General features: G+C 47.2%; 2 protein-coding genes across 2 annotated transcripts; one reads left to right on the top strand and one right to left on the bottom strand.

The window, feature by feature from the left end:
• Positions 1-10,125: 10,125 nt before the first annotated feature.
• Positions 10,126-18,028, top strand: LOC144140342 (uncharacterized). Its single transcript, XM_077672295.1, has 7 exons — positions 10,126-10,569; positions 10,629-10,820; positions 10,890-11,062; positions 11,150-11,486; positions 11,572-11,729; positions 13,890-14,207; positions 17,889-18,028. The coding sequence occupies exons 3-7, from the start codon at positions 11,032-11,034 to the stop codon at positions 17,897-17,899; spliced, it is 855 nt and encodes a 284-aa protein (XP_077528421.1). The 5' UTR covers positions 10,126-10,569; positions 10,629-10,820; positions 10,890-11,031; the 3' UTR covers positions 17,900-18,028.
• Positions 14,717-23,216, bottom strand: LOC144140358 (uncharacterized). Its single transcript, XM_077672296.1, has 5 exons — positions 21,766-23,216; positions 21,397-21,556; positions 17,880-18,012; positions 17,597-17,734; positions 14,717-16,755 (listed from the first exon to the last, which is right to left on the bottom strand). The coding sequence occupies exons 1-5, from the start codon at positions 21,932-21,934 to the stop codon at positions 16,660-16,662; spliced, it is 696 nt and encodes a 231-aa protein (XP_077528422.1). The 5' UTR covers positions 21,935-23,216; the 3' UTR covers positions 14,717-16,659.
• Positions 23,217-27,740: the final 4,524 nt, after the last annotated feature.

The raw sequence follows: 27,740 nt of genomic DNA, 5'->3' as shown, positions 1-27,740 counted from the left end.
CAACACCTAGAACGTGAACATGTATTACCACCTTGCCAACACGGTTTTTGTCAAGGTCTATCGACAATAACTTAACTTGTTGAACTAACACACGATATATCTGTAAGCATAGACAACAAAAATTAGGTTGACGTAATCTTCTTGGACCTTTCAAAGGCATTGGATCGGGTGCCACACAATAAGCTAATAAAAACACTAGAGTCGGTTATCAACGACGACGTCATGATTCGCTGGATTAAAAACTGCTTAAGCAACGTTTCCAGTACGCAGAATACAAAGGCAAATTTTCAACATTAACACATTTCACATCCTCAGTTCCCCATGGTTGCGTCTTGGCCCAAGTCTTATTTCTTATTTATATAAACAACTTGCCTTCCAGTATTTCCGCCAACATTCGAATATATACTGAGGATTGCGTAATTTACCGGGAAATTCACACCATAGAAGATCATTGATATTACACTAAACTCTATTTATTACTTGTGTAATGACTGGAAAATGTCCCTCAATGTAGAAAAATGCTATCATTTATCAATAACGAGAAGGAAGAATGGGTACGAACACATTTACAACATAAATAATAGTCCTATAATCCGGGTGCACCAGCACAAATACTTGGGACAGATCTTTACGCATGACTTCAAGGGGTCCTGAAATACCTTCCGCCGATGCATGGATGTACATGTAACCAAATAAGGCAATGTATTAGCAATCTCCTCCCGCAAGAATTTTGTTAAAGCGATGAGTATTAGCTGACAAATCGTAAATCAAAAACCGCGCATTATCGTCGCGCCGCGTTTCCTCCTCTTTTCAACTGTTGACGGCGCGCGAGCACTCCCTCCCATGATGCTGCGCTAGTCAGCGGTGACGTACTTCCGCATTACGCTCCTCCGACTGCCGTCTGCTACGGGCAAGTTTTGTTGACACCATGAATTCCGCACTCCGCTCAAGGATGGATAAGCGAACGAAAAATCTGGCCGCATGTGTGCGGTGGCCTGGCATTGCCCTTTCGCGGTGTGCGTTGCTGCAGTGCAGCACGTGACTTTTAATCGGCGGCGAACTCGCAGCCGCTCGGGGTGGATCGTGCGCTCGGTCCCTTTCATGCACCGCGCACTGTTTATCCAAAAATCGCCGTATCAGATATGGCCCCGCTGGTGCCGGGTCTTATTTTGCGGTGGTGGTAATTCCTGCCGGCGCCATGTGAAAAAGACATTTTAAACCGATACAGAACCCGTGCACAAAACGCTTCAATCATGTGACCAGTTCAGCTTGGGGCGACGCGTGGTGGAGAGCGGCAACGTTGGCAAAACATGCTCCGGCGCGGCTCTGAGCTTTCTAGCGCTGGAGCGAGCGCCTTTCTTTGACGATCTCAAACATCGGTTGCCTTAGCAACAAGGCACAAACCGCCCCAGAAGTCAGTTACGGTTGCGTGATCCCGGTTCAGCTTGGGGTTCCATCTCGCGACATGTGGGCACTGCAGGCGTACCACTCACTCTCATTAGGAAGTGTGAGATGCGTTTGGCATTACAGGAGGCGATGGTGTGTGTGTTGTGGACGCCTTTGTTTCGCGATGAAATGCGACGTTGTGCTTCTGCGGGTGGATAGTGCTTCCCATGGTCTGGATTATCTTTCTCGAGCGACGTACGACTCAGCCTCGCATGGGGCATGTGCAGTGTGCGTGGCTAAAAGCCATCTCGGCTTGCGCGCCAGAGTTAAGTGACTTGCTGTTCGTCCCCGCAAACCGCGCGCGAGGTGAGTGCCGAATTTACGACGGGCAGGAGGAGGCAACCCATCGTCTGTCAATCGTGGTTCAGACTTGCAACGCATGTTGTGACGTTGCGTTCGTTCGAAACGCATCTCTGGATTGTTTTGAAGTTGAATAAAATGTGTGCGTCAAACCCGGGCATTCGGCTCAGGGCATTCTCTGCGATTGCACGAAAAAAGTGCCACGGGGCTTCAACGCTTTCTTTATGGAACGTACTCCGGTAAGAGAATATCCATGTCGTGTTATGGCCGTGTTGCATTCAATACGAACGGTTAAGCGTTCGTTTACACTTGTTTCGTTTGTCGTAAAATGTTCAAGCACTCCGACACTCCCCTGGCAGATCAGCCGGCGAGTCGACGCTGAGCAGACGACTCATCTCTTTGCCGGAAGTTCGTGAAAAAGCCGCCCAATAGCAGGATGTCTAGCTCATGACGAACATCTGGGAATCGATGATGTAGACATGTGAAGATGGCGGCGTCCAAAAACACGAAGGAAAGGGTGAGAAAAAAGCGACAAACTTTGCAACAAAAGTGTGAGCTTTCCGCTGCGCGTAAAAGAGTAATACTTGGCCCAGATGACCTTGATGACCCAATCTAACGATTGCGCTACTTCATTTAGTGTGCTCAAAATGCCTTTCAGGGCCCCTTTCAGATTGGATGCCCACATAAATCATATCGCATCGGCTGCACTAGGAAGACTGTTTCCCTCAGAAGACGCCTTCGATCAGGACCGCCAGAAACCAAGCAATAAGCCTACAACTCTTTTGTGAGAGCTTTACTCGAATAATGTAACATCATCTGGTTCCCGTATGCTACACATAAAGAAACTAGAGCGCATACAACGAAAAGCAATTAGGTACATTTACAATCGGTACGACACAGCTACTTCACCAACGCAACTACTGAAGAACGCCGGTATCCTCACCCTACAGAATCGTTCAGAACTAGCGCCTTTAACATTATTATATCAACTCTTTCATAAAAATCTAAACCTTGATACTTAAAAGTATCTCACGACCTTAGAAACGAGGCTCACGCGGCATAATAAAACTTCAACTTTTAAAGAATACAATTATGGCACTGATTGCCTTAAATACTTCTCCTTCCCACTAGTTGTAAGAGAGTGGAACGGTATGCACTCGTCGATTACGGGTAGCGCATCTAAGGAACAATTCCTAACGCTAGTTGAAAACCAGCTCCACGAAACAAATTAACCAAGACTACCCCGAGCAGATTGAACAGAGTGAAGCTAAGTATTTAATCAAGTGAGTCTAAATGATTTTCCTTCTCTCTCTCTAGCTCACTTATGATTTTCACTATTACTGAGTAGTTCTTGTGATAAGAGTGTTCCGCTAAAAATGTTTGGTTTCGTCTCTTCTTCAAGCGCTGCTGTAAAATATGCCTCCAATTTCTGTATTTCATGCTGCATTGAACTTGCTTTTGTTTTGTTGCTTTGTTTCCATGAACTTGGTGACATTTGATGCATGAGATTTTATATTTCATTTTTAATATGTAACCTTCGCTTGTCATGTAGAAAACCTGTCTAGCATGTTTAAACCCTTGTCTTCCTGTATGAACGAAAACCACGTTTGTATTTTGTGTATTTCAAACTACTGTATCGTCCTACCTGCAAAAATTCCAAATGGGGTTGGCAGTATGTTAAAATAAATAAATAAATAAATAAATAAATAAATAAATAAATAAATAAATAAATAAATAAATAAATAAATAAATAAATAAAATAAAAGCGATTGAAAAAAAGAAATACATACGGTAAAAAAGATTGTGTGATGTTTTCTAGCTCAACATCCCCATTTCGCTCGCTTTTGGATGAACTTTGCTCGATCACCTTGTGGTGTTGACGCCAATTTTGACCTGCAGTATTATATTTCCATTGCCAACCTCAACTGCCGTCTTTATATTTATAATACGTGCCAAGGGTTTTTATATCTTTTGTGGGCAATATTTGATACCTTAGTTCTGATCTTTATGAGTGAAGCCTCAAATTACACTCGATGTCGTCAGAGCTATACGCGCATCACGTCACTGATTGCTTTCGTTGTGCTTACGCATAAATCAATAGCGAATTGCTTGGGAATTTCTGCAGTCGAGAATAGGGCCCCAGGTCGATGTTATTTTTGTGAGTTTCGGTTGGATTATTGCGCTCCTAAACATAGCGGTCCTGGGAAAACACTCCGCCTCTCACATTTTCTGTCTCCGCCTACCCCGGCGCGACTGGGGGCGCGCATGCGCGATAACCATCCACTATGGCGATAACAGTCACTGCTGCCGCCAAAGCCGAACACACGCAGCTTATGTTGAGGGTGATTTCTCGTTATGCTTTCTCGGACGTTACGGTGCAGAAAAAGAGATGTCAAGAACTCCAGGGCGAATCGCAAGAAGTCTTTTTGCATCGTGGTAGTGAACGGTAAGAAACTGGTGAGAAAAGGTGCGAAAGGTGAGGTCAGCGAGCATGGCGAACTGAGACAAACAGCCATCTGCCGCATCTCTATGTTTTGCTTCGGATTCTACAACAGGATCACCGCACGTGGCCTTCAACTCCCCTTCTCTGGAGCACTACGTGGCTCTGCGTACCGTGACGTCACCGAAGACTGAACCTATAAATCTCAGACTTCACCAATTCTTCGTCAGTGGACATGGCGAACTGAGACCTAGTGCCATGTTTACGAGGCCTATTCCCCTCTTTGTTCAGGTTAGCTGTGCCCGCTGTGGTGTAAAATCTAGTGATCTGTTTAATATTATGGTATTATGCCCACTTACTTGTTTCAGCATTATAAGCGAGTGTTTTCACGTTTGCATACAATTTCTTTGCGGGGATGTTGAGTCAAACCCTTGCCCGACCATTGTTGACGTTCTGGACGGACAAAAGGTCATTCTTACAAGCATTAACAAGATGAAAGCACAACAAGCTGCGATGAAAACTACGTTGCAAGTCCTTTGTTAGTGAAGTTGAGATGCTTCGGCTGGGCCTGGTTTCTTCAACATGCCGATAAAACGGTGTCAAATCCAGCCTAACGTCCCTTCTGTTTCCCACCAGTAAGAAAAACTAGTTGTAAGTTCAAGAGCGAAGCCGCCGGTCAAACTTAATCGTGTATGGTCTCTCCGAAGAACAAGATGAGAACGAAGACGTACTAGATTACAAACGTAGAGGGGCACTTGACTGGTGGCAGACTTGGGAAATGGTTAGGAAATCGCCCAGCCATCCTATTCCTGCAGGATTATAACGAAAAAGAGTCCACTTTGAACAATGCAAAAAAAAGCTCAAAGGAAGCAACACAATTATTACATATGATTACTTAAGACGCACACTCCAAAGGCGCAAACTTTTGTGGGAGAGTGCGAAGGCTGATAACGACAGTGGAAAGAGGGTGTATATCGTAAATGAAAAGCTGCGTATCGACGACGACAGTTTTCTATGGGATTTTAAGACTAATTCACGAGTACAGATTCTGTTTGAGAGGATAACACCGAAGAATCCATGAACATGCACTCGCCCCTCACAACACTGTTTGCGCCTCCTAAATATCAATGCAAGGACTACCATTAACACAACCATCGACCTTGAGCGTACTTTACTAACCCACGACGCCCATGTAACTGTCGCAACGAAAACATGACTTCACAGTGACTTTCAGATGAAGATATAGTGCCGAATCGAAGAGACTGATTGTCGCATGGGGGGGGGGTGTTGCCATTATTTTAAAGAAGGAAATACCCGTTGTACCACTTGATCAAATTCAGCATCACGAAAGTCTCTAGCTCCAGATAAATTGTTTTGGCTCATTATTTTCTCGGTATTCTCGCTTTATGTCGAGCTTCATCTTCAAACCCGGATTTCTGGCCTAAATTTTATGATCACGCTCTCAAGTTTTCAAAAAAAAATTCTTGTTAATTACAGGTAATTTTAATTTTCATAGCACTAATTGGTCAAAGTTATCATCCTCCTTTCGTGCTCACCGTACTGTCTTTGAAATGATGCAAGCATGTAACCTCGTCCAAGTCATCAATAACCCTATCCGTGAACAGCTAAGCACGTCATCAGTTTTAGATCAAGTCTGTCATTCAATGTCCATTAACGATGTAAGCGCTACGGTCGAGGGTGGTTTATCTGATCACAGACTTGTGATTTTTACGTGTCGTCTAAGCAGTTAGTGGACCTAGGTTAATTGAAAACAAAAATTAGCCTGACTTTTCTTGCGCAAAGGATGAATCCGTTCTTGATTACCTTGATCTAGTTTTTAATGGTTTCTGTGAAATTGATGTTAATTACATGTGGGACACGTTTAAGTTAATTTGCCATTTCTGCCTTCAAAATTTTGTTCCCAACAAAAAAAATTCAGATGGTCAATCCATAGATTAATCGAAATCGGAGACAGGTTCTGGTGCCCCCATATCCATCCATCTTGGGGGTCTCCCAGGATGGAGCCCTGTGCCTCGTAGGTTTCGTTCGGGCGTCTCTAAGACCTGGGGAAGTCCAAAGCAGGGGCTTAACGTCAGCTCCTGACGCAGGAAGCACACCGAAGGGGCAGGTGTCCGCAAACGGCGTGTGATGACGGGCTGGCCAAGCGTGGGTAACTGCTGGAGATAACGCCACCCCAACCGGAGACCTCCGCTGCACGACATCCTCCCAACGAGCGAGCCCACTCAGTTCCACGCGGTGGAAGTAAAGCACGCGTGGCGCGAAGTAGGGTTTCCTTTTCCACTAGCAGTTCTACGGTGGCTACTGCACTAAGTGGCAGTGGCCGTGGGAGGTCTCTATGGCAGGCGCGATCCGGCGCTGTTGGGCAGGAAGCATATGTCCCTGCGAATCCACAAAACGCGGACAGGGCATGGATAAGTGTCCATAATCACTTGAATCCATGCGGCCAGGCTTGTACAACGTGCAACGCGACGCAAATCCCTAATCGCTGCCGTTGAGTCAGTACTATAAACTTCCAGCTTTCCCCTACTAGTCAATGTTGATGCAAGCGCCGGCAGACCACCCCGAATGGCAGTGAGTTCTGCTAGCAGGCTTGGGAGTGCGCGCAGCTTTGGTTTAGGGCAGGGGTAGAGGGGCACATCAAAGACGTGGGGACGAAGCAGTCGTATGCCCTGGCGTCCACAAAAGCCTGGACAACCAGCGGTTGCGCCGCAGGCGCGCAGTCAGGGACATGAAGGGCGGCGTCTGGGCGCTGGTGAAGGCTAGAGGTACGGACATGTAGCTTTGTCAGAGGCTTGTTGTCCCTCACCTGATGGTACAGCCAGGGCGGCCTCAACGGCGGAAAAAACTGGTATCGTGTCAGCCGGCTCGCCCATGCACGCGGCGAGAGCTGCTGCCTCTGGAACCATTCCATGTTTCAGCAGGCGTGAGGAAAGGCGCTGATGAATGGGTTCATCTAGCGTGTTTAGCCGGACTTCTGCTTAGAGCGGTGGAATGGGCGTTAGGCGTGGGAGGCCAGTAATGGTGCACTAGGCGTCCCTGTTAACAGTCTCCCGCCGCTCTCAGTCCGCTTGCGTCATGTACTAGAACTGTGCCTGGTACACGAGCCTTGGCTGTAGTGCGGAGCACCCTACGAGACGGGCAGTCGTCCAGCAGATGCGACGAAGAAGGTGGAGAAGTTGTCCGGTTTCTGTCAAGCAGATCGGAGCCACTGAACCGCTGACCCTGAGGCCGTTATCTCCAGTTCCAGAACCTGAAGGTGTCCAACAACGAGAATGGCGGACCCTTTCAGCTGCAGTGTGATCGGAGATAATACAAGAGAATAACGGCCCCAAGCGTTCGCGACAGGCAGCGCAGCAGCCTTTTCTTGAGAGAGAGTGGGGCCCGCATACTTCCACCGTTTCTGGCACTCTGTTAAGGCTTGCTGGAGGCACTCGGCTTGCCGTGAGAGGTCCGGAGGAACTGCCCCTAGAGTAATGTCATCCGCGTACAGGAGAAAATAAAAGTCTTGGGTAGTGGAAAGGTGCCAAGCTAGCGGCAACAAGGCAATGTTAAAAGGTGGCGGAGACAGAACAAAACCTTGTGGTACGCAGCGTACTGACGTAAACAAGCCTAAACTTCCGCCATTGATGCGTATAGAAAAAGGTCGGTGTTGAAAAAGTTTCGGTGTTGAAAAAGTCACAGACTTTGTCTGGGAGGCGAAGACAACCTAGGACCTGTAATATTGCAGCGTGACTAACGTTGTCATACGCCTTGTGACTAACGTTGTCATATGCGTGAATAACGTTGTCATAGCTAGCGCAGTCCTCACATGGCGAGAACGGCTTCCCACCAAAACCATAGATGACAAGTATTCCAAGCCATCCTCAGTACCAAGATGAGGCCTGAACCCAAGTTGTGCCGGGCTGTACCATTGAAGTGTCAAGCCACCACTGCATATACCACGAAAATGTCGCGAATATGGCCGCAACACACATGCTAACATTTCATGAATGTTGTGGGGGATGGGGAACATCTTTCACAAGAAAGAACTGGATTCATTCTCCGGTGCTCAGGTTGAACCTAGCGGCAGGCGGCTTCAAAGAAAGTCGTGGCCTATGAAGCCTTGAAGTGCCTCTAAACCAGTCAGACCGTGCTACTTAAGTGGACGCGCATGCTATGGTAAGCTCGTGCCAAAAGTTTCAACTTGGCTGAGATTCACTCATCCGCACTCGTAACTGCGGTCATTCTAACAAAGTCAGCTTTTGGCTGTTACCGTCGCGAATTAAAGTAGCCTGTCTTCACCTGCCGAACTAATAATTTCCCCGCACTCGCTATATACACCAATTCATTGCGCCGTGCAGTGTTTTTGTTTGGAAATATACATATTTTTGAGGTCGCTTAACACAGCCGAAAGCGTTTTTACTGCGAAGAAGTATATGTGTCACCCCCCACCCCCAGTTTTCAATCCGGTGAAGTCGATTTACTCGGCGCCGCTCCGGACCCCCCCATACAAAAATGCCTTATGGGCGTCTATAGAAAAATGTATGGTGAGCTATGACCGCCTATGGGTCCCTATGGTCACCCATAAAAGTGCATAAATTAGGCTATAGCCAGCTATTGAAGTTTTTATGCATCCTGCACTAAAGAATGTAAACCATACAATTCTCTTTAGACGACTATAGAACATCCTAGTGTGTTTAGTCTTTAGAGTCACAGCTATTCAGGCTACTGTAGTCAGCTAAAGAAAAATCTATGGCTTTAGTTCTACAGGCCAGCCACGACAAAGCTCTTTTGGCTGGCTATAGACCATTGTTTAGCTTTACGTCTACAGACTTGAAACCATTCAGCTGTCTTTTACCAGCTATTGAAAAGAGTTCGTGCTAAAGCTAAAGAGAGAAAGCCATAAAAGCTCATTTGGCTGGCTATAGGCCGTTTTTTAGCTCTAACTCTACAGACTCAAAACCATTGAGCTGTCTTTTGCCAGCTATTGAAAAGGATTCGTCCTACAGCTAAAGAGAGAAAGCCATAAAAGCTCATTTGGCTGGCTATAGGCCGTTTTTTAGCTCTAACTCTACAGACTCAAAACCATTGAGCTGTCCTTTGCCAGCTATTGAAAAGAATTCGTCCTAAAGCTAAAGAGAGAAAGCCATAAAAGCTCATTTGGCTGGATATAGGCCGTTGTCTAGCTCTAAGTCTACATAATTGGAACCATTCAGCTGTCTTCTGGCAGCTATTAGAGAGAATCTGCCCTAAAGCTAAAGAGAGGCACCCATAAAAGTTTCTGCGGCTGGCTACAGCGCAATATATAACTGTAAACCTTTAGACGTGGGACAATTAAGCAACATTTAGCTGGAATTAGGAAAGCGTTTGGCGCAGAATTTAGAGGCTTGCATCCATAAAAGCTTCCTTAGCTAACTACATAGTGACATAAGCCTCTAAGTCTACAGCCGCTAATAAAAAAGTGTTAGCCTATAAAGGTATAATTCGAGCGCACCATTAAATTCTATTCCGCTGGTTCCAATATGACTTATGCCGCGTAATTTATACACTCATGATTTACCTAGCTACATCTACAACACAGACTGAATAACGATGGTGAGGTTCATCGGCCAGTTATATGAAAGTTTTTGTTCAATAACGTTAGGTACCTAATATACCAACAATACGGGAAAAGTATGATTAAAGGCAGCTACAGACAGATTAACGCTCAAATTCAGGTTGCAACTTTGGATACTGTGCGTCGGCAAAGCTTGCGGATGAACGGAGACCGAAAGACGTATAAGTTCGGAGAATTCTTCCTCTGCGGCCCTTCGCTGCCGCGGTCAAGTGAAAAAGCGGGCTTCTCTGAAAACGGCCTTCTCAGCGGTGGGGTGAATTCGTCACGGTTGACCGGTACGTCGTCTGCAACGCACTTCCGGTTCGACTGGTTCGATGCTGCCCGGGCGGTCGCATGGCGACAGCATACTGCTAACGAGTGATACGCGATTAAAAAGTTCCGCGGAAGCGATAATGGTTGGGTGCTCTGCAGTAGGATGCACCAGCGCGAGTGTAAAGGGAAAAAAGATGTATAGATTTCCCTGGAACGAGGCGCGGAAGCTGCAGTGGGCTGTCGCTATGAAGCGGGGCATCACTAAAGGCGGAATTTGGATGCCCGGAGTTGGAGCGCGGCTATGTCAAGACCACTTCGTAACAGGCAAGTGTTTGCGGCATCCTCAAGTGCAGACTAGATTTTCAACAATGACAGGCAACTCGACTTAGCATGCGAATCGTATTTGTGTGCTCACAGGTGCTCCAAACAAAGACCCTTTGCACATCGACTACACGCCGTCGCTGTTTTGGCACGACGAGAGAGCGACCGAGACTTCAAGAAGGAGAATAGAATGGTAAGAGACAGCATTTTAGAATAAGTGTGGTTCTAAATTTGCTTGTACTCGTCTTGCAGCCACGAAAGGCATGCGACCATCGGGAAAAAACGGGTCGACGCACCCAGCTCCCAGCTGACGGCCCCCAACTCGAGTAGTGGAGAGGAAACGCTGCCTCGCCTCGACGCGAGCTCTCTCGATGCGAGCGAAAGCGCCGCCGAACACCAGAATGGGAGCTCAGAGGAGGAATCGTTGGACGACGAGGATAAGAGGTTAGCTTGTGTATACATGTTCATAACATAAGGTGCACCAACTTTTTTTTTTTTCTATTTTCTGGCCAGAACGGTGGAAGTCCAAACTGATAGGTGCGAGGCTCCGCCCTCTGGGTCCGGCGACACGGAGCGCATCAGGCTTCTGGAAGCCCAGGTTAAGCACCTCCAGGGAAAGGTTCAAAGCCTTAAACAGGCCAGAAGCGTCCGCGTTATGGATGGTGACAAAGTGCACTTCTACACAGGTACAAAATATGTACAAACTCCATATTGTTTGTCTTGCATGTTGAAGGGGGAAATCTGACCTGTATACCGACAACGTTTATTTACAGGGTTGTCAAAACCACTTTTCTTTGCCATCCTGGACAGCATTGCCCCGGTGCTCCCAAATGCGAAAAGGGTATTTCCGCACGAGACGCAGCTTCTCTCATTTTTGATGAAGTTGCGCCTAAATTTGCCTTTTAAGGACCTGGCGTATCGCTTTGGAGTGACACGCAAGACCATCAGCCGGAGCTTCAGGATGGTGCTGCAAGCTGTGCACCACCTTTGCAAGGGCCTAATAGTTTTCTCCAGTCCAGAAATTTGCCGCAGCTGGCTGACTGAGAAAGAAAAGAAGAACTTTCCGCACCTGCGCACCATCATCGACTGCACTGAAGTGCGGCTTGCCAGGCACGTTTTCTCCCACCTCGACGTATTATACACGTGGCATCAGGCGTACTAATCTGTACGAGGCAATGTTGTGCTTCCTTTCTAGACCCTTGAACTTGGATGGCCAGCAGGTCGTCTGGAGCCACTACAAGCAGGCCACAACGCTGAAGTACCTGGTGGCAGTGAATCCGCATGGAGCCGTCATGTTCATTTCTAAGGCGTACGCAGGCAGAGCCTCTGACAAACAGCTCACACTGGCATGTGGTAAGCTTTGCTCAGCAACATTTTGCTGACTGCTCTGGTTACATTTTTCTTTGCTTTACTATCAAAATAGCTTTGAACTTGGAGAATGTACACCGTAACCTATAGGACAGTATAGAATCCATTGTATTGCCTCAGCACTCAGTCTCATTGCCTGTTGTTGCATAAGAACTGGTAGTGATCACTCTGTTCGTAAAGGTCAACACAGTAGGGTATCATGGCCTCAAATGGAAATTATTCTCACTGAGCCACTTGCCGTGGTCATTCTGCTGCCAATTAATTACGGTCGTGGGTTCGATTCCTAGCTCAGCTGCTGTTTTTCTGATGGAGGGAAAAACATAATTCTTTTGGTTATAGAATATCCACGGGGCCCAAACAAACGCGTTGCAAACTGAGCTGAAGTCTTTCGCTACGACATGCCTCAATGACCGACAGGGTGCTGCCTTGGTGTGTGTAACTACAATTTCGCGTTTCATTTCTGCTACGACCCAAATTTCACTCGTGAATACATCGTTATGCTGCATTAGTTCTGGGGAAGATTCCTACCAAGCTGGATGCACTGAGACTTGTCACCCCATCGCACTCGTGGATGAACTTTTAAGATAAGCTGTCTCCAAGTACCGCCCTGGCAATTCAGTGGCTGAGCTGCTCCTCAGAGGTTTTACATGCAGTTCTTGTGCCTCGGCTGAAAGGTGAGCCATTGCGGGGGGCTGCGGATTTCGACCACCTGGACACCTTTACTGTGGGCAGAAATTTTAAAACACGAGGAAAACAGCTGCCACAGCTGGGAATCAAGCCTCCGGCCTTGTGCTCAGTAGTGCAACACCGGAGCCATGGAGTTGCTTTGGCACGTTCATGCTGAAGGTGGAGAGGGTACTTTTATCGGGAAAAGAGAGAGAAAAAATGCCTGCGTGTTACAAAACTTCAGTACATTTTTGACCTCTTAATACCGAGTTTTTTTATGGCTGATCCTCATTTCCTGTTTTTTTTTATTTATGTTCAGTACAAATTTTATTTTAGTAATGCAATGTGATACTCGGCAGGACATGTAAAATCTTAAGGGTTGTCCAATAAAAAAATGTGGCACAGAATAAAAAAAAACAGATAACTGCCCGCTAATTAGGATGTCTAGGTGTTTTTACAGCTATCTAGATAATATTCTTCAAAACAATGCACCCCAAAAAGTGGCTGCTGGCAGAACAAGCTCTGTTCTCCACTTTTGTCCTGTCCGACTTGCCATCCGACTTTTACAACAGCCACGCTGTTGTAAAACAAAGCAATGCGGATAATGAAACGTGCGCGCCGTCTGATGTCTAAAATTCACCCGACACAATCTATGTGTTTATGTGGCCCCTCAGTGCATGGTGCGACGTGTCCACCATAATTTTTTTTTACTCGTTGGGTCAAGAGTTGCAGGAAGTAGGTTACTGAGGCAGCATGGCTATACTTGCCGAGTGATTTTGGGAGTAGCAGTGGAAGGGCTAGTTCTTTCAAATCAAACAAAGTTGTTTTTTGTCGTCATGGCCCATTTAAGGGGCCACGATGACAAAAACAACTGTTTGATTTGAAAGAACGCGCCCTTGGTTACTCAGTCAGCTCTATTCCAGCCACATTGGATTGAATGTGATAAGGGACTCAAGGGACGTAAATATGGGCCAGCACTGCAAAACTGTTAACTTCACTTTGGCAATCAAGTGATGTGATTAAATCACCCAGTCAAGCTTCCTGGAGTGGCTTGGCTTGGCGACCGCCAGTCATAAAAGCAAGATTCTGCGACATCATAGAGAAGTTGCTAGAAAATAGCTGCGCAGTTGCCACTGGTTGATACGTTTTGTTAAATGTCATTTATTTGTTTGAAGCGTGCAATAAAATCGGCGTCGTTATGGGTATAGAAAAGTCTTTTTACATTGCCAAACTTGATTGTACACCTCTTCAGTTTCCTCATAAAAGTCGGGAGCATGATGGAAATAAGGCTGTTTTGACAGGGCATTCACTTCATGTCAGTGTGTCATCCACATTTTACACCCCCGAGTTGCAATGAAGTCAAGTAGGGTTCCTGCTTAGCTGGTCACTTCTAAAAAAATGGTTTGGCATTGCTAAGCTTAGCAACCTAGTGATTTCACATATTTATTGCCATCAATCTTCTACCTTTTTTTTGAACAGGATTTATGGACCTCCTTGAAGCGGGTGACCAAGTCCTGGCCGACAGGGGTTTTCTGCTCTTTGAAGAATTCCTCGAGCGGAACTGCCAGCTTATTACGCCTAGCTTCACCAAGAACCGACTACAACTGCCTGGACAAGAAGTGACGGCATCAAGGAGGATATCCTCATCTCGTATTATCGTGGAAAGGGCCATTGGGCACTTGAAGAAGTGGCGCATTATGACGGACACCGTGCAGACTACAGTGGTCGATGTGTACGACGAGGTCATTGCTGTTGTGGCTGGGTTGGCCAACCTTTCTGCACCTCTGTCTAGACGAGGTGAGCAAATCATTAATGAATATCTGCATGCAAGAGTTAATGTGAACACCTTCAACGGGTAAGCCTGCTTAGTTGGTTGGGTATCAACGTTGATAAAGGCAAATAGATTTCCCACTACTTCCAAATCACCCCAATGTGGTTGTGATGAGGCTTGCTCAAGAACAACAATTCACGTGGATGGGCTCTTCTGTTTGTGTTCTGCCATGCAACTTGTGCTGAGCAATCAGTTCATCTTTCTTTTGGCTACTTCGAGGCGCCGCAGCAATGATGTGGTACATAATGTCCAGTGCAGCGCGCAGACCATGGGGAAACTGCCAGCAACTGCATTAACAAAAGGCATGTCCCGACCTGACGTGTAGTAATCTTTCTCATACAGGTGATAAAAGTTAAAACAACAGCTGGGAATATGACGATTGCTTTTCTTATTAGAAGGTAGAAAGGAAAATGAGAGAATAAATCTTAGTTTATGGGCATTGGTGCTGATGGCAGGAAATAATGAACAGGGATGCTATCTTTCTATAACAACCTTTATTCAGTGCCTTGAGCATGAGTTCTTCAGGTATTCACATTTGTTGCTGCTACGCACTTTAACAGGCTAGCAACAAAGTTTAAAATAGAGAAAATGATTTACTGCAGATGTGTAGCGTTTGGTGACCCATTTAGCTCCATTCCAGTCACAAGATACGTTGCTTTAACCGAAAAAAAAATACAAGGTATTTGATAATTGAAAAACTCAAATTGTGCGCCGCATGACGGCAGCAGTGAAACTATCTTTCAATGTGGTGCACTACACGGAGGTAGAGGCCCAACTGTAATCACACAGTTTCTTTTCTTAACGGTGGCCATTCATACCAACTCCCCACTGCCAAGCAGTCATAAAACTTTCCACTCTGCGCAATAAGTCTTCACCATCATCACCTGTGACGATAAAGAAACCGCTGGAAAGTGGCTGGGGAGTTGCCAGTGCTTCATCTGCTTTTTTTAATACATAGACTTTGTTTGAAGTTTGCAGTAAAGTTCGCATCATTGTTATGAGGACAGAGCAAAAAAAAGAGCTTAGCTTGTTATAAATAGTAAAAAAAAGAAAACGCTGGTCAATAAACGTTTTTTCTCAGGCCGGCCGTGCTGGCTCAATGGCTAAGGTGCTGTGCTACAGAGCCTGAGGTACAGGTGCAATACCAGCCTCAGCCATCAGGTAGAGGCAAAGTATGAAAATGCCAGTGTGTCAAGATTTTAGTGCACGTTAACGATTCCCAGGTGGTCAAAAATTAACCTGGAGTCCAAAACTATGGCAGGCTCCATGGCTCAGACAACTTCAGCACGCCAAACCCAAAATAAAAAAGTTTCTTAGTCTGGTCTGCGGCACAGGCACTCCTGCTCTACAAGTGGTGCTAGATATATTTATACACAGGTAATGTTCACATGCAGGAAAGAATATTTGCACAGTATGAAAAAAAAACTATATACATACATAAACGGTACACTCAAACGAAAGCATATTTGCGCAGAATGGAAATGAAAAAAAAAACTATATACACACATAAGTAATACACTCAACATGCAAAAGGAATATTTGTACAGAATGAAAAACTATACACATACATCAATGGGTCATTCAACAAGCAGAAATGGCTCAAACTGTGTTTCCAAGGATGATCCGGGGCATCACAATGTCCCTCAAGAACATCTGTACATTTGAGCTGTTGTCTAGCATGAAGTCATCGTCTTTTTCAATAACGAGCATGCGACCACCCTGATCGACGTGGACATAAAAATAGCACCTTGTTATGTTAAAGATGTTGAGGTGCAGTTGTGCCTGGACCTGATAGTAGTACGCGTGGCTTTCTTTTAGGCCACCCGTGGCTGCTAGACAAAACCCCTTCAGCCTCTCCCCTTCAGCCAGGAGCTCCTGGGGATTACAGTCCCGCAGGCTGTAGAGGCACTTAATTTCCACAAGTGCGGGCTCGTGGCAGTCACACTGGAAAACCCCGTCGGGACTGCAGCCGAGTAGGGGGTACTTAGGATTGATCATGAGTCCACATGGTTCAATCCGCGCGTTGTTATGATGGCCCTGAAGGAATGCCAACAGCCTCTCCTTCGCCACACCTTCATTGTCGATGCCATACTTAATGGCTGGCACGTTCAGTTGGCGGTGGGTGACAATTTTGTTGATGAGGGTACTGCAGCGTACCCTCTTCGAGCGGCACACATTCTTAAACAGGGACGCAGTCACCCTCCCCTTCCTGTGTAGAAACCAGAGGGGGCTTCCCGCCTGATCTCTTGTAGCCACCTCTATGGCCCTCGACTCCTGGTCAGTAATGCGCACCTTTTCCATTACTAACTCGGCGAGCTCACTAATGTTTTCATTCTGAAAACCTTTCTTAGCTAGGTAAGTAGCGGTGAACGAGGCCAGGGGTGCACCGAGCGAAACATCTAGCCAGTCTGGTGTATCTTATGTGGGGGTGGTGTCCACTGGAGCTGGGCTGTCTGGTTCGTTGGCCTGTGGGCCGCACGTGCTCAGGGTAAAAACCCTCGCATTAGGAGCAACCTGGAAAATGCACAGAAAAAGTTAACAGGGATTTTGCTCTGACGTTAACGTAAAAAGACTGAATGAATGAGCACCAAATTCTGAAATCTCATGCACCTCATTTACCTTTAAGCGCGAGACACATAGACACATGGGCAACTGCTGCACGCGATTCAGATGCATCGTTATGATTGATCGTTCGGACCGGTTTTGGCGTCGATCGCTGGTCGGAGGAAGCTCACGACATGTAACTGGCAAGCCAGATGCAATCGTGCCATCGTTGCGGTCATCCTGAGCCCACAGCTAATGAGAGCCCGCTGAGCCCACAACCGGCTTGCGTTGCTCGAGTCGGCTCGGGTGGTGGGAATTTCAGGCTGGCAGGCGTGGCCGGCGTGTGCGCGGACTGTTTTCGAAGGCAGAAAACGCTTCACGATTGCCTGTTTTATCCATTTCTTGCGAATGACGCGCGGAATCTACAAATTGAGCTCAGCGATCGTCGTAGTTGACCATGGAGCAAAAACTGTGGGCGGAGCAACGCCGACGATGCATCGCATGCACACATCGGGCCATTTGTCTCAAATTCACGCGTACGACTAGTCGTGGCGACAGTCGTAACGATCAGTCGCATGCGATTTGCATGCACCAATAGTCCATGTGTCTCGCGCTTTATAACAGAAATAACCCTTACAAACTGTTTCCATACTATCGAGGCAAGTGCAGTAAAGAAATATTGCTAATAAATATTCCTCACAAAAAGTACAAGGGAAAGTGCTTTCTCCTGTGCAGGGTGTCTACAAATCAAGTTTTACTTCCCACTGAGTCTTTCTCGGGAACGATTATAGCAAAAAGATAAAGCATTCACCTCCTGCACTCTCTTCAAAAAGCCAGCCGTGACAGGCAGAGCTCTTATTTCTTCGAACTTCCGCTTTCTTGGCACTGTTGGTTCCGGGTCACATTTGTGCCGGGTGTAGGAGAAGTCCTTGGATTCCACAAGGTCAACCTGGAAAGATTGCAACACTCGTTCTATGAAGCTGCATGGACTTCCAAACAGACTGAGGCAGCCGTTCTAGCAGCACAATTAGTGGTACTGCCATGCTGCTAGCTGTTAGAGCTGGTTCATAATGATAGATGCAATGTTCCTTTACCTTTTTCAGACGAGGCTTGATCCACTCGCATGGCACCTCCGTTGGAGCCGGCCCCGGATCAGTCGTGGAAACTTGCATCCAAAAGTCTACTACGAAGCAGACAGCTGCGGCATGACTGCACGCACGTCCCATCCTGGAAAGCAAGAAAACCTTTCTGAGCAAAGTTGTTCCCATGGTTTAGTGCTACTGTCAGAAACATGCCCCATCTGAGCATAGGAATGTGAACATTAGTCGTAATGTTACACCATTTTCTTACTCAGGTCCGGTGATATCAATTGGGCCGTTTTGTGAAGTGCGCAACTGCACATCAGTGAGAATTTCATTCCTAAACCAATTAAGTTTGATTTTTTGTTATAGTTTTTTGATGTCCCCAAACCGATCCTTCATGTACATTATTTTTTATTCCAGAATGTTATCCCCCCTTTTTTTGCTGGCTGAGGTCAAAGCACATTGAAGCCTCTTGCAGTAATGTTTTGTATTCATATTGTTATGCCACTACATATGTATGTTCATTAGGTACAAGATTTTTTCAGCTTTTTCATTGCACTTTGATTGTACTCCCAATGTTTTATCAAAAGGCTAAAAATTGCTATGGACTATAACAGTCTCTTCACAAGCGAGCAAGGACCTTCTGAGGTGGCTGTGGTTGGGATAACTCAGACCATTTGGGTACAGGCCGCGTGCCTACAATGGCAGACTTCGTTGGTAGTCATTGATCTTTTCGTATACAAAAGGAAATTAGTTTTATCCGTGAGCCACTGAAAAAGACATCTGCTGGGGCAGCTACTTTCTTTTCTGGCTGAACATGGAACAGAAAAACAGAAAGGCACGCTTCTTTTGTCGTAATAATGGGAAAGGAGGGAGACAAGTAAAGAATCTGCCGACCCGCCGCGGTGGCTCAGTGGCTAAGGCGTTGCGCTGCTGAGCACGAGGTCGCGGGTTCGATTCCCGGCCGCGGCGGCCGCTTTTCTGATGGAGGCGAAAAGCAAAAACGCCCGTGTGTTCGAGATTTCGGCGCACGTTAAAGATCCCCAGGTGGTCAAAATTAATCCGGAGTCCTCCACTACGGCGCGCCTCATCGCCTGCGTTGCGTCGGCGCGTTAAACCCCACAATCAATCAATCAAAGAATCTGCCGATAGGTGTGCCCCAAATTTTCTACCATGAACGGATACGTCTACCCTGATTCCAGACCATCTACCCAGATTGAATTATTGTTAGGAATGGCTAGCCGCAGCCCAACTTTTGTCGAGAACTCGTACCTTTGCTCAAAATTTCCTGTCGCCTCAGCTCCGGCAGTCATCCGTCAATGGCTCATGATTTTTTTTGTGGTTGTTCAGAGTTAGCAATCTACCACATGCAGGGGAGGACAGTTTGATCCTGTGTTTTCGAAGGAGTCCGAATTGAGCCTTTGAGATTTTCTGTGTTGATTTTGTCTGTGGCATCTGAGTGCCTTTTTAAAGGGCTCAAAATTACTTGATTGAATTGTGGATTATTTGCAACCATCTGCAGTCGTCCAGCATTGAAACAGTGTCTCGTGGACCACAAGGATATATGCCCAGGCCTCTCTTAGTTATTATATTATGATGGTGAAGCCTTCTCTGGAACACTTGTAAACAAACATTGGTATGCGGATGATGGTGTGTTCTACAACTGTTTCTACTTCCCAGACCAGTCAGCAGTTACATATGTATTCTTGCTATTTTGCAATTGGAGTGACACATGGCAAATAAACATACCTTACAATGACACTGTAGCTATGACTTTCTTGAATAAGAAGTTTCTCAATTTTGGTTATAACCCTAACTCATGTAAACTTGGACAGCATATAGTAAATTTGCCAAAAGACTGCAAGCAATCTGCATACAAGACTTCAGTGAGACCGATGCTTGGGTACGTCTTGGTAATTTGGTCACATCATCTTGAGCAAGATTGAAATAGATTAACATCTGTACAAAAAAAGGGTACACAGTGCATACTTATTCGTTATGATAGAGACTTTTCCTTATGTCCGCATGCTCATTGTTGTCTCTTGATTCACTAGAACACCACCGTACGTGAGAGTGCTATCTTGTTGCACAAGCTTGTACACAAACGACCTGCTTTCAAGCCCTTTTATCTTCTACTGACACACCAGTGCACACACTGCATAGCTCAGATGCTGTGAACATTGTACCCCTCAGTTATCGCTTAGATTGCTTCAGTTTTTTTCCCATGCACGGTGGAACTGGAAACTTGACTGTGCTTTGAATAGATCAAGCACTGATGAATTTAGGATGTGTTAGTTACACAATTGTGTGCACTGTTTGCTTTTGAATTTCTGTACCCACTCCTGCAATGTTTTGGCCATGAGACAGCAGTATTTGTAAATAGTGTTATTACTCGTACACTCACTCGCATTTATTTGTTTCTTTTCTTTGTTACACATATTATGCTGGTTGTCTGAATGTCCATGTCAGCTTAATGTGTACTGTTATCTCTGCTTGCGTTATCCATGACCATTCTGGGGATAATTAATAAATGCACTGTTTTAGCCTACCCTGGCCCCACCTAAACTTTTGTGTTTCCATAACCTCATCGCATGAGCACTCTGCACAGGCTGACGACCGACCTAGCAAGAAAACCATAGCCACATTTCCTCAGCACAGCTCCAGCAGGCACACTGGAAGGGGAAGCCGCCCCTCCAGTCAGTGCAAGTGGGCAGAGTGACACATCTTCATGGTTGAGCTGCACTGTACAGTCGCGTGCGGTTTGAAGTTTATTGCACGACCTTCGGCCGATAAAGACAACGCCTCCGCCTTACAGTTCTCGGCGCACCTTGGACCTGTTTATGCACTCCTCGGTTGCTGTTCCTTCAAGCAGTCATCACTCCCGCGGCTAGTGAACCACCCTTTCCGCTTTGTGGCAATTTTGTGTGGTTGGAATCTCGTGTGGGCTTTCTTCTTGGTTAGCGTGAGCAGCGATAGCACCCACTGTTATAAAGGCCCACTATTTCCTGACAATGTGCTTGGGTGCACCTTTTCGAAAACTGCTATAAGGTACAACAACAGGGATGTCGTTGCTGCGTGCGCGATAAAGGTGGAAGGGGAATTATTTTGCCGCACACGCCACGGTGACTCAGTGGCTAAGGCGTTGCCCGAGCACGAGGTCGCGGGTTCGGTTCCTGGGGCCACTTTTCTGATGGAGGCAAAAAGCAAAAACGTCCGTGTGTACGAGATTTCAGCGCACGTTAAAGATCCCCAGGTGGTCAAAATTACTCCAGAGCCCTCCACTACAATGCGCCTCATCGCCTGCGTTGCATCGGCGCGTTAAACCCCACAATCAATCAAATCAATTACTTATTTTGCCGTGGGAGTGATGGCCGCTTGAATAAACAGTGCCCTAGGGAGAGAAGAATGCGTCAACAAGGAACCAGGCGTAGCAAAACAAGTTGCGCGGGGGCGTTATCGTCGTGGTCGATCGACGGTCGCGCGATTACCTTCAAATTGCACACGACTGTACACTGCGAAGGATGCTTACCCTGCCATGCATGTGCATCTTGCATCCTGAATTTCCCCTTCCTCGGTTGCCAGCACCCAGCATTCGTACACAGGGCCTGACTTCTGTGAAGGGCCAACATAGCCATTCAGGATGCACAGGCCAGGCCGTGGTTTTGCCGTCCGTAGGTTGTGCACCTTGCCTGCACAAACATTTTGTTTGCATAAGAGAAAGAGAAACCGTGTACAGATTTTGGGTGCGTGCAGATCTTTGCATTTCCTTCAGAATGTTGTCACAAGTCAAAAAGCCAATTTATGTGGAATAAAATGCCAGCTTCACTCAAGATTTGCACTCTTGCACAGTAAGAAAACCTCATTACTGCAGACTGTTCAGCGGCTGGTAGGCACATACCTGACTTCACGTACTGATATGCGTCAGCAGACTTGTAGGCTTTTGTAGCCTCCCCTTCGTGGCACGGTTTGTGCAAGAAGTAGTTGGTCACCGAGGCATACGTAATCGCAGGCCACAAGTGTTCTTGCTCGTAGTCGAGCAGCTCCAGTTTGTCCAGGTTGTAAGACATGGCGCTGCACCTGGAACCATCAAATGTGGGCAGTTGTGCCTTCGAATAAGGATAGGCCTGTGCGGCATGCACACTTCACGTCCTTGTAGTTGAGAATTGCCGGTCTATCATAGCCATAGCAGAGTGGCCAATGTATGTGGTGATGAAGAGTACAGCAATCAGCTTTCATAATTTATGTTCAACCACTACCTTGGTGTTGAAGTTGTGTCATGCAGTGCTGCCTCCCCTGCTATTGAAAATTCCCACCAACACTATGCTTAAAGGTAGCTTTGCTTAGAGGTAGCAAGGTGAAACATGGTCGTTAATAAGCTTATTACACGGGGCGTGTTCAACTTGTGCAAGCACACGTTAAGTCAAGCGTCAAGCTCGCACACAGCAGCAGGAAAAAAAAATTGGGCCGATTGCCTCTGGAAACAGCAAGTAAAATAACACGAGAGGTGTATAAAGGCTTGTTTCCCTGTGTGTTACAACTGTTCATTGGGCTTCGTTTTAACGGTGGTTGTAAAATGACGGGGTTGCGATCGATCGCCAAACATGAGGTCGGGTTGACAAACACTGATACCGCAAATTATTTTTCTTGGCGGCCGCTTTTCGGGTGGAGGCGAAAAGCAAGAACGCCCGTGTGTCAGAGATTTCGGCGCACGTTAAAGAACCCAGGCGGTCAAAATTCATCCGGAGCAATCCACTACGGCACGCCTCATCGCCTGTGTAGCGTCGGCGCATTAAACCTTATAATCAGATTGTTATGATTGTTTTTTTTCTCATTATGATAGTGTGCATTAGGCATAATTTGCTTATCTCTACGGTGTCTGTGTAACAGCTAGATGGAACTGATCATGCACGTTGTCAGCAGCTGCATCACCAAAGCATTGAAAGCAGAGATTGCTTAAAGCAGTTGCCGCTACCCTCGCTGTCTGCCACGTAAAACACGCACGAATCACGGCGTCCGAGGTAAACTAGATGCATAACGCCAAATAAAAAGAGCAATCAGAAGCGCAGCGTGCAAGCTGGGCACCAGCTTTGCCCAAAGTGTGCACATCGAGTAGTTACTGTGATCTGCTGATAAAACAGCAGGTGCTTACCGTCTCCGGTCATGCGCCGATGAATATATTTATCCCTCGCTGACTGTTCGAAGCGTTGATTGCAAGAGATTGAAACAACGCACGCCGTTTATGACGGCGACGGCCCGATACAAGCCGCAACTGCTCGGGTATGGTGCTCGGGGCCTCGGGGGCTCCGAACCGGAAATGCCAGAAGCAGACGACTTACCCATGAGCCTTTGCGATAATCGCTGAGTGCCCCTCACCTATTGGAAAGAACTTTCGCGGCCCCCGTTCCTGCGGGCGCAGTCAGAAATATGGTGGCATCTGCGAACAACCGCATTCCTTCTCCGGCGGAGCTCACTTTGAAATTAGTCATTGAGAAAGGGGGAGGGCCACCCAAGCTGGACCGAAGGAGGCAGGGAAAGGAAGTTCTGGGAAGCGTTGAAAAGGTAGAGGGGACCACGTCCGGCCGGGGAGGTGCGGCGTGAGTGCCCCGCGCGTCGACGCTGTAGCCCGGTCGTGCAAAGGGAAGTTTTCGTGGAAAAGAGGGTCAGGCGTTCGGTGCTGTGTTAGTATATGTGCGCACAGCAATTATAGTGGCAGAAAATTTTCCCTGAGTGCTGATAACAGATATAGTTTTTTCGGATGAAGAAAACAAAACGGTAAGCGAGGTTGTATTTTCCAAATAAAATCATTTCCAGAAAACAAGTTAGAAAAAGGTCGAAAGATGGGCACGTATCTCCGCACTATTTGCTAGCGCGATGGACCTGCTTATACCAGGATGTACTCAGTCAGCCACATCTCGTCTCCTTGCTCATGTGCGCGGGCATGGCACGTGTTGCCAAATGTTGGAAATTTACGACTCGACTGCAATGTGTTCGTGTTGATGGTGTGACGCCAAGCAAATGTGCCGCTTTTCGCTGTCGGAAATTTCGGTGTTTACGGTGACAGTGTTGCGATTAATTCAACATCAACCCGAAGTCATGCGAAAATGGATACCTGCGATACCGCGACATGAATTTCATCGTACGGAAAACACCAGGGTGAGTGATCTTACGAACTGAAGAGGCTGTGTTGTGCGAGAAATGCAGGACTTTTTTTGGTGTTCAAGAATACGTTTCCAAGCTACCCTGCACCACATGGGCATTGCAATGTACACAGAAGTGAAGATTTCGCCGCGGTGATGAGACAAATGTAATTATTTTTTCGCGAACTGAGAAAACGTACAAGGAACTAATTGAACGGGCTTGGAAAACGTTTTTTATTATTGCATTATGTGCGACCGTCTTCATTGTTTAATTAAGAGTGCATTTCCATTTTAGCCACCATACTTGCAACTTCGTGCATTGAGTACTGAGTGAAATGAACGACTTCTGAGTGTTCTATTTTCTGTGGACTACCCAGCACCTGCAGGTATTGTGTCTCGGTGGGCGTTCGTAGAAAATGTGCCGCGTAGTGTGGCTGTCGAGCGAATGACGTAAGCGTGAGCCAGAGTGTTGGAATGCGTGTGCTGTGTGTTTGGATCGGCGTATGTGAACAACAGTTTACTGGCGGCGAAGTAGCGTAGATAGTAGCGCTTTATGTAATGAATGGGATGAATAAACCCCTTGGTTTTGATTTTCTTGTTCGCCTTTGTTTAAGCCTTTTGTGAATGAAAACTGGCGACGTGTTTCCAGTCGCAACCTTGCACTCCCCCTATATCGCTGAAGTGTTCATGGAGCATATATTACAGAATGCAGATAGCCACACAACCTAAGTGCCACAGGAGAAGTTCTAGAGATCCGCAAGGCTATATGCCGGTATGGCAGCGTGTTAATAATTTCCCAGAGGCTGCTGCTGTCGCTGTGTTTCAAATAGTGGCGATTCTCTTCTGGCTGCAGCTCCTCGTCGCCGTTGACTACTCTATCGCCCGGTTATTCCCCTCGCCACCACCTATGCCTCTTTCACAATTTGTGCTATCGGTTGAAAACAGCTGTAGCGCCGTTATCAGATGAAAACACACAGGAGCGCGAAGTGGCGTAAAAATGACCGAAAGCCGCCGTCGCCGTGGCTGCCTCGCCTAATAGGTGGTCTGGGTTGGTGTGTTAAACATGCAGTAAGATGCCTACGACGGTGGAGGGAAAGGGATAGTCACATGTTTGTCCGCTATAATAGAGAGTTTTATAGAGCGTTTGTTGCCTTTGCGTACGGTAAACGCTAAATTTTTGCGTCACGCTACGTGAACACCGCGAGAGAAGTTTTAGTAGAGCGTCTCATCAGTTTTGCGTAGCGACGCGCCAATGCATAATACGGCGCCATCTGTGGAATGTTTTGCGAAATCAATCACCGGCTGATCTGCTAGCGGCATGGCTAGCGGAGTGCCGGAGTGCTTGGACCATGGAGAAAGATATAAAGAGGAGCGCCGACTGTGGCCCAGAAAAAATCTTTTGCTCGGGCCGATCATGTCCACGCGCCGCCGGCCGCCCAGCTTTCCCTTTGCACTCTTCCTCCTTCGTTCACCCTCTCGTCGCTGTGCCTCTGTACATGGCTCTTCCCTTCTTCGCTCTCCCCAGAGGCATCTTTTCTTTCGCAGCAACGTCTGTCGTATGTCTGTCCCTGTCCTACTATGCAGGAGGCATGCGTGCACGCGCGGAATTTAAACACCCGTGCGCGGCCGGGATAGACGGCGCAGATAATCGCACGCCACCGCATACATGGCGATCACTTATTCCCTATCAGGGAACGTTTATTCTGACATTATGAAGACCCACTAAAAATATTGTACTAACCCAGCAGATGTAAGACGCAACTGAACGACGACGGCTTCAGAAGCACCAAAGAATAAGCAAGAGTAATATGGAACGCCACAACATACAGTCTAGCGTGATTCTACTTACGACGAATAGACGCAGCGCAAAGATTACCCTCTGTTGTTAGCCGGCTCTCCGGCCACGTGCTTAATTATTTATGCACTTCTGCGCACGAACAACGCTTACAAGGGTCGCCCGGAGTTTCCATCGGCATAGGGCAATGATGCACATTTCTGTGCCGATGACTGAATCGGACGGCTGCCCTGTTGTATCAAGTATACAAAAACACTGTCAGCTTGATAAGGAACCGAAGAATATCAAACGCAATCTTCATTGTAACTTATGCCGCAACTTACCACCTGATGTTCACTGTCGCTCTACGGTCGTGTTATCTCGTCGATAACGCCGCGGACTCCAAATAAAATGCTGCGATTTGTATGGCTGCAATTTTTTGGCCTACCAGGGTTCGCGGCGTTTTTTTTTTTCTTTAAGCGGCTGGCCAGCAAAACAACCGGCTCGTTAAACCTTTTCTTTCGGCGAGTCATCACCACAGAGATATAGGGTCCGGACGAATTAAAATAATCCGAAATGAAGGCTTGTGAAAAGACCGCACTGTCAGGGACCTGATCTTGAGCAGATTGCTACGTCGCGTGCAGTCGCGGGTGATGTTATCGCATTTCTGTTCTTTTCTGATGAGCGTGTAAGTGCCTACCCGTGTTCTAGGCACACTCTGTTTTGGACGTAAGTTAGAGAACTGCGAGAAAGCTGAGGGAACTTTTATAATCGCTAGTGATAAGAACCAGTTGCTCCTTTCGCCTTTTGTAAAACCTGTTAAAACACAGCCGAATTGGTATTCACAAATTTACAAAACGGAGCCACGTTTTCGGCAAGCATTGCGCAAAAGGTAGTGTTATATAGCATCCATATATTTCTATCTGGTCTCTACATTTTGTTTTCCCGCCATGCAAAGGAATCCTTAACGTATCTTTGCCGTACGACCACTCAATTCCTTCGGGTCCGGGTTACCAGAAGGTGCCGTCGAACAAGTTAATCAACTGTGGGAGGGAGGCGCGCAATGAACGCGAAGCGGCGCCAAAGCAGGCCCAAAGCAGCCCGTGCCCAAAACTACCGTCGCCGAAGCAGACGACAGAGCCGACGGAATGCGTTCCGCCAACGCGCCCGCCGGGTCACGGGGAACGCCGGCCGCTTAGCCGGCCGCCCATTTGCTGCGCCATCGACATTGTGCTCCGCGAGTGATGGGCATTAAGGGCCCGCCGGAGAGAGAGGAGTCGGCGCTCCTGTTTATCTTGCTCCGTGGCTTGGACATTTAACGACTATCCAACAATTGTAAACAAACGCTTTCCCGTTAGTATTCTCTTACCTGAGTACGTTCCATAAAGAAAACGTTTAAGCCCCGTGGCACTTTCGTGCAATCGCAGAGAACGCCCTGAACCGAATGCCCGGGTAAATTAGGCACTCACCTCGCGCGCGGTTTGCGGGGACGAACCACAAGTCACTTAGCTCTGGACACACACACACACGCACACGCACACGCGCGCGCACGCGCGCGCGCACGCGCGCACGCACGCACGCACGCACGCACGCACGCACGCACGCACGCACACACACACGCACACGCGCGCACGCACGCACGCACGCAAGGGACGGGGTAAAATGGAGCCGGAAATAAGCCCGTTTGCCACTCTCCACAAAACGCTCGACCGCCTTCCATGGTTTGCCTGGTTTATCTCTAAGAAGGCGTGCTATAGCAGAGCCTTGAGATCAGTATGCCTGGGCGCGCGCAGTCGTTGCGGCACGTCAGAGCACTGTGTCAGCACTGATCGAAATGCACGAAAAGAGACACAAGCAGGTGAATACTGGACGATTTACTACTGAGTAGTATGTATAAAGGGTGTCCCAGCTACCATGCACCAAGATTTAAAAAAAGAGTAATGGCGTAACTCGAAGAAAACC

This window comes from Haemaphysalis longicornis, unplaced genomic scaffold (assembly GCF_048455015.1).
Source record: "Haemaphysalis longicornis isolate Haplotype H1 unplaced genomic scaffold, Haemaphysalis longicornis Haplotype H1 scaffold_1, whole genome shotgun sequence".
Lineage (NCBI taxonomy): Eukaryota > Metazoa > Arthropoda > Arachnida > Ixodida > Ixodidae > Haemaphysalis > Haemaphysalis longicornis.
This window is presented reverse-complemented; position numbering and strand designations above follow the sequence as displayed.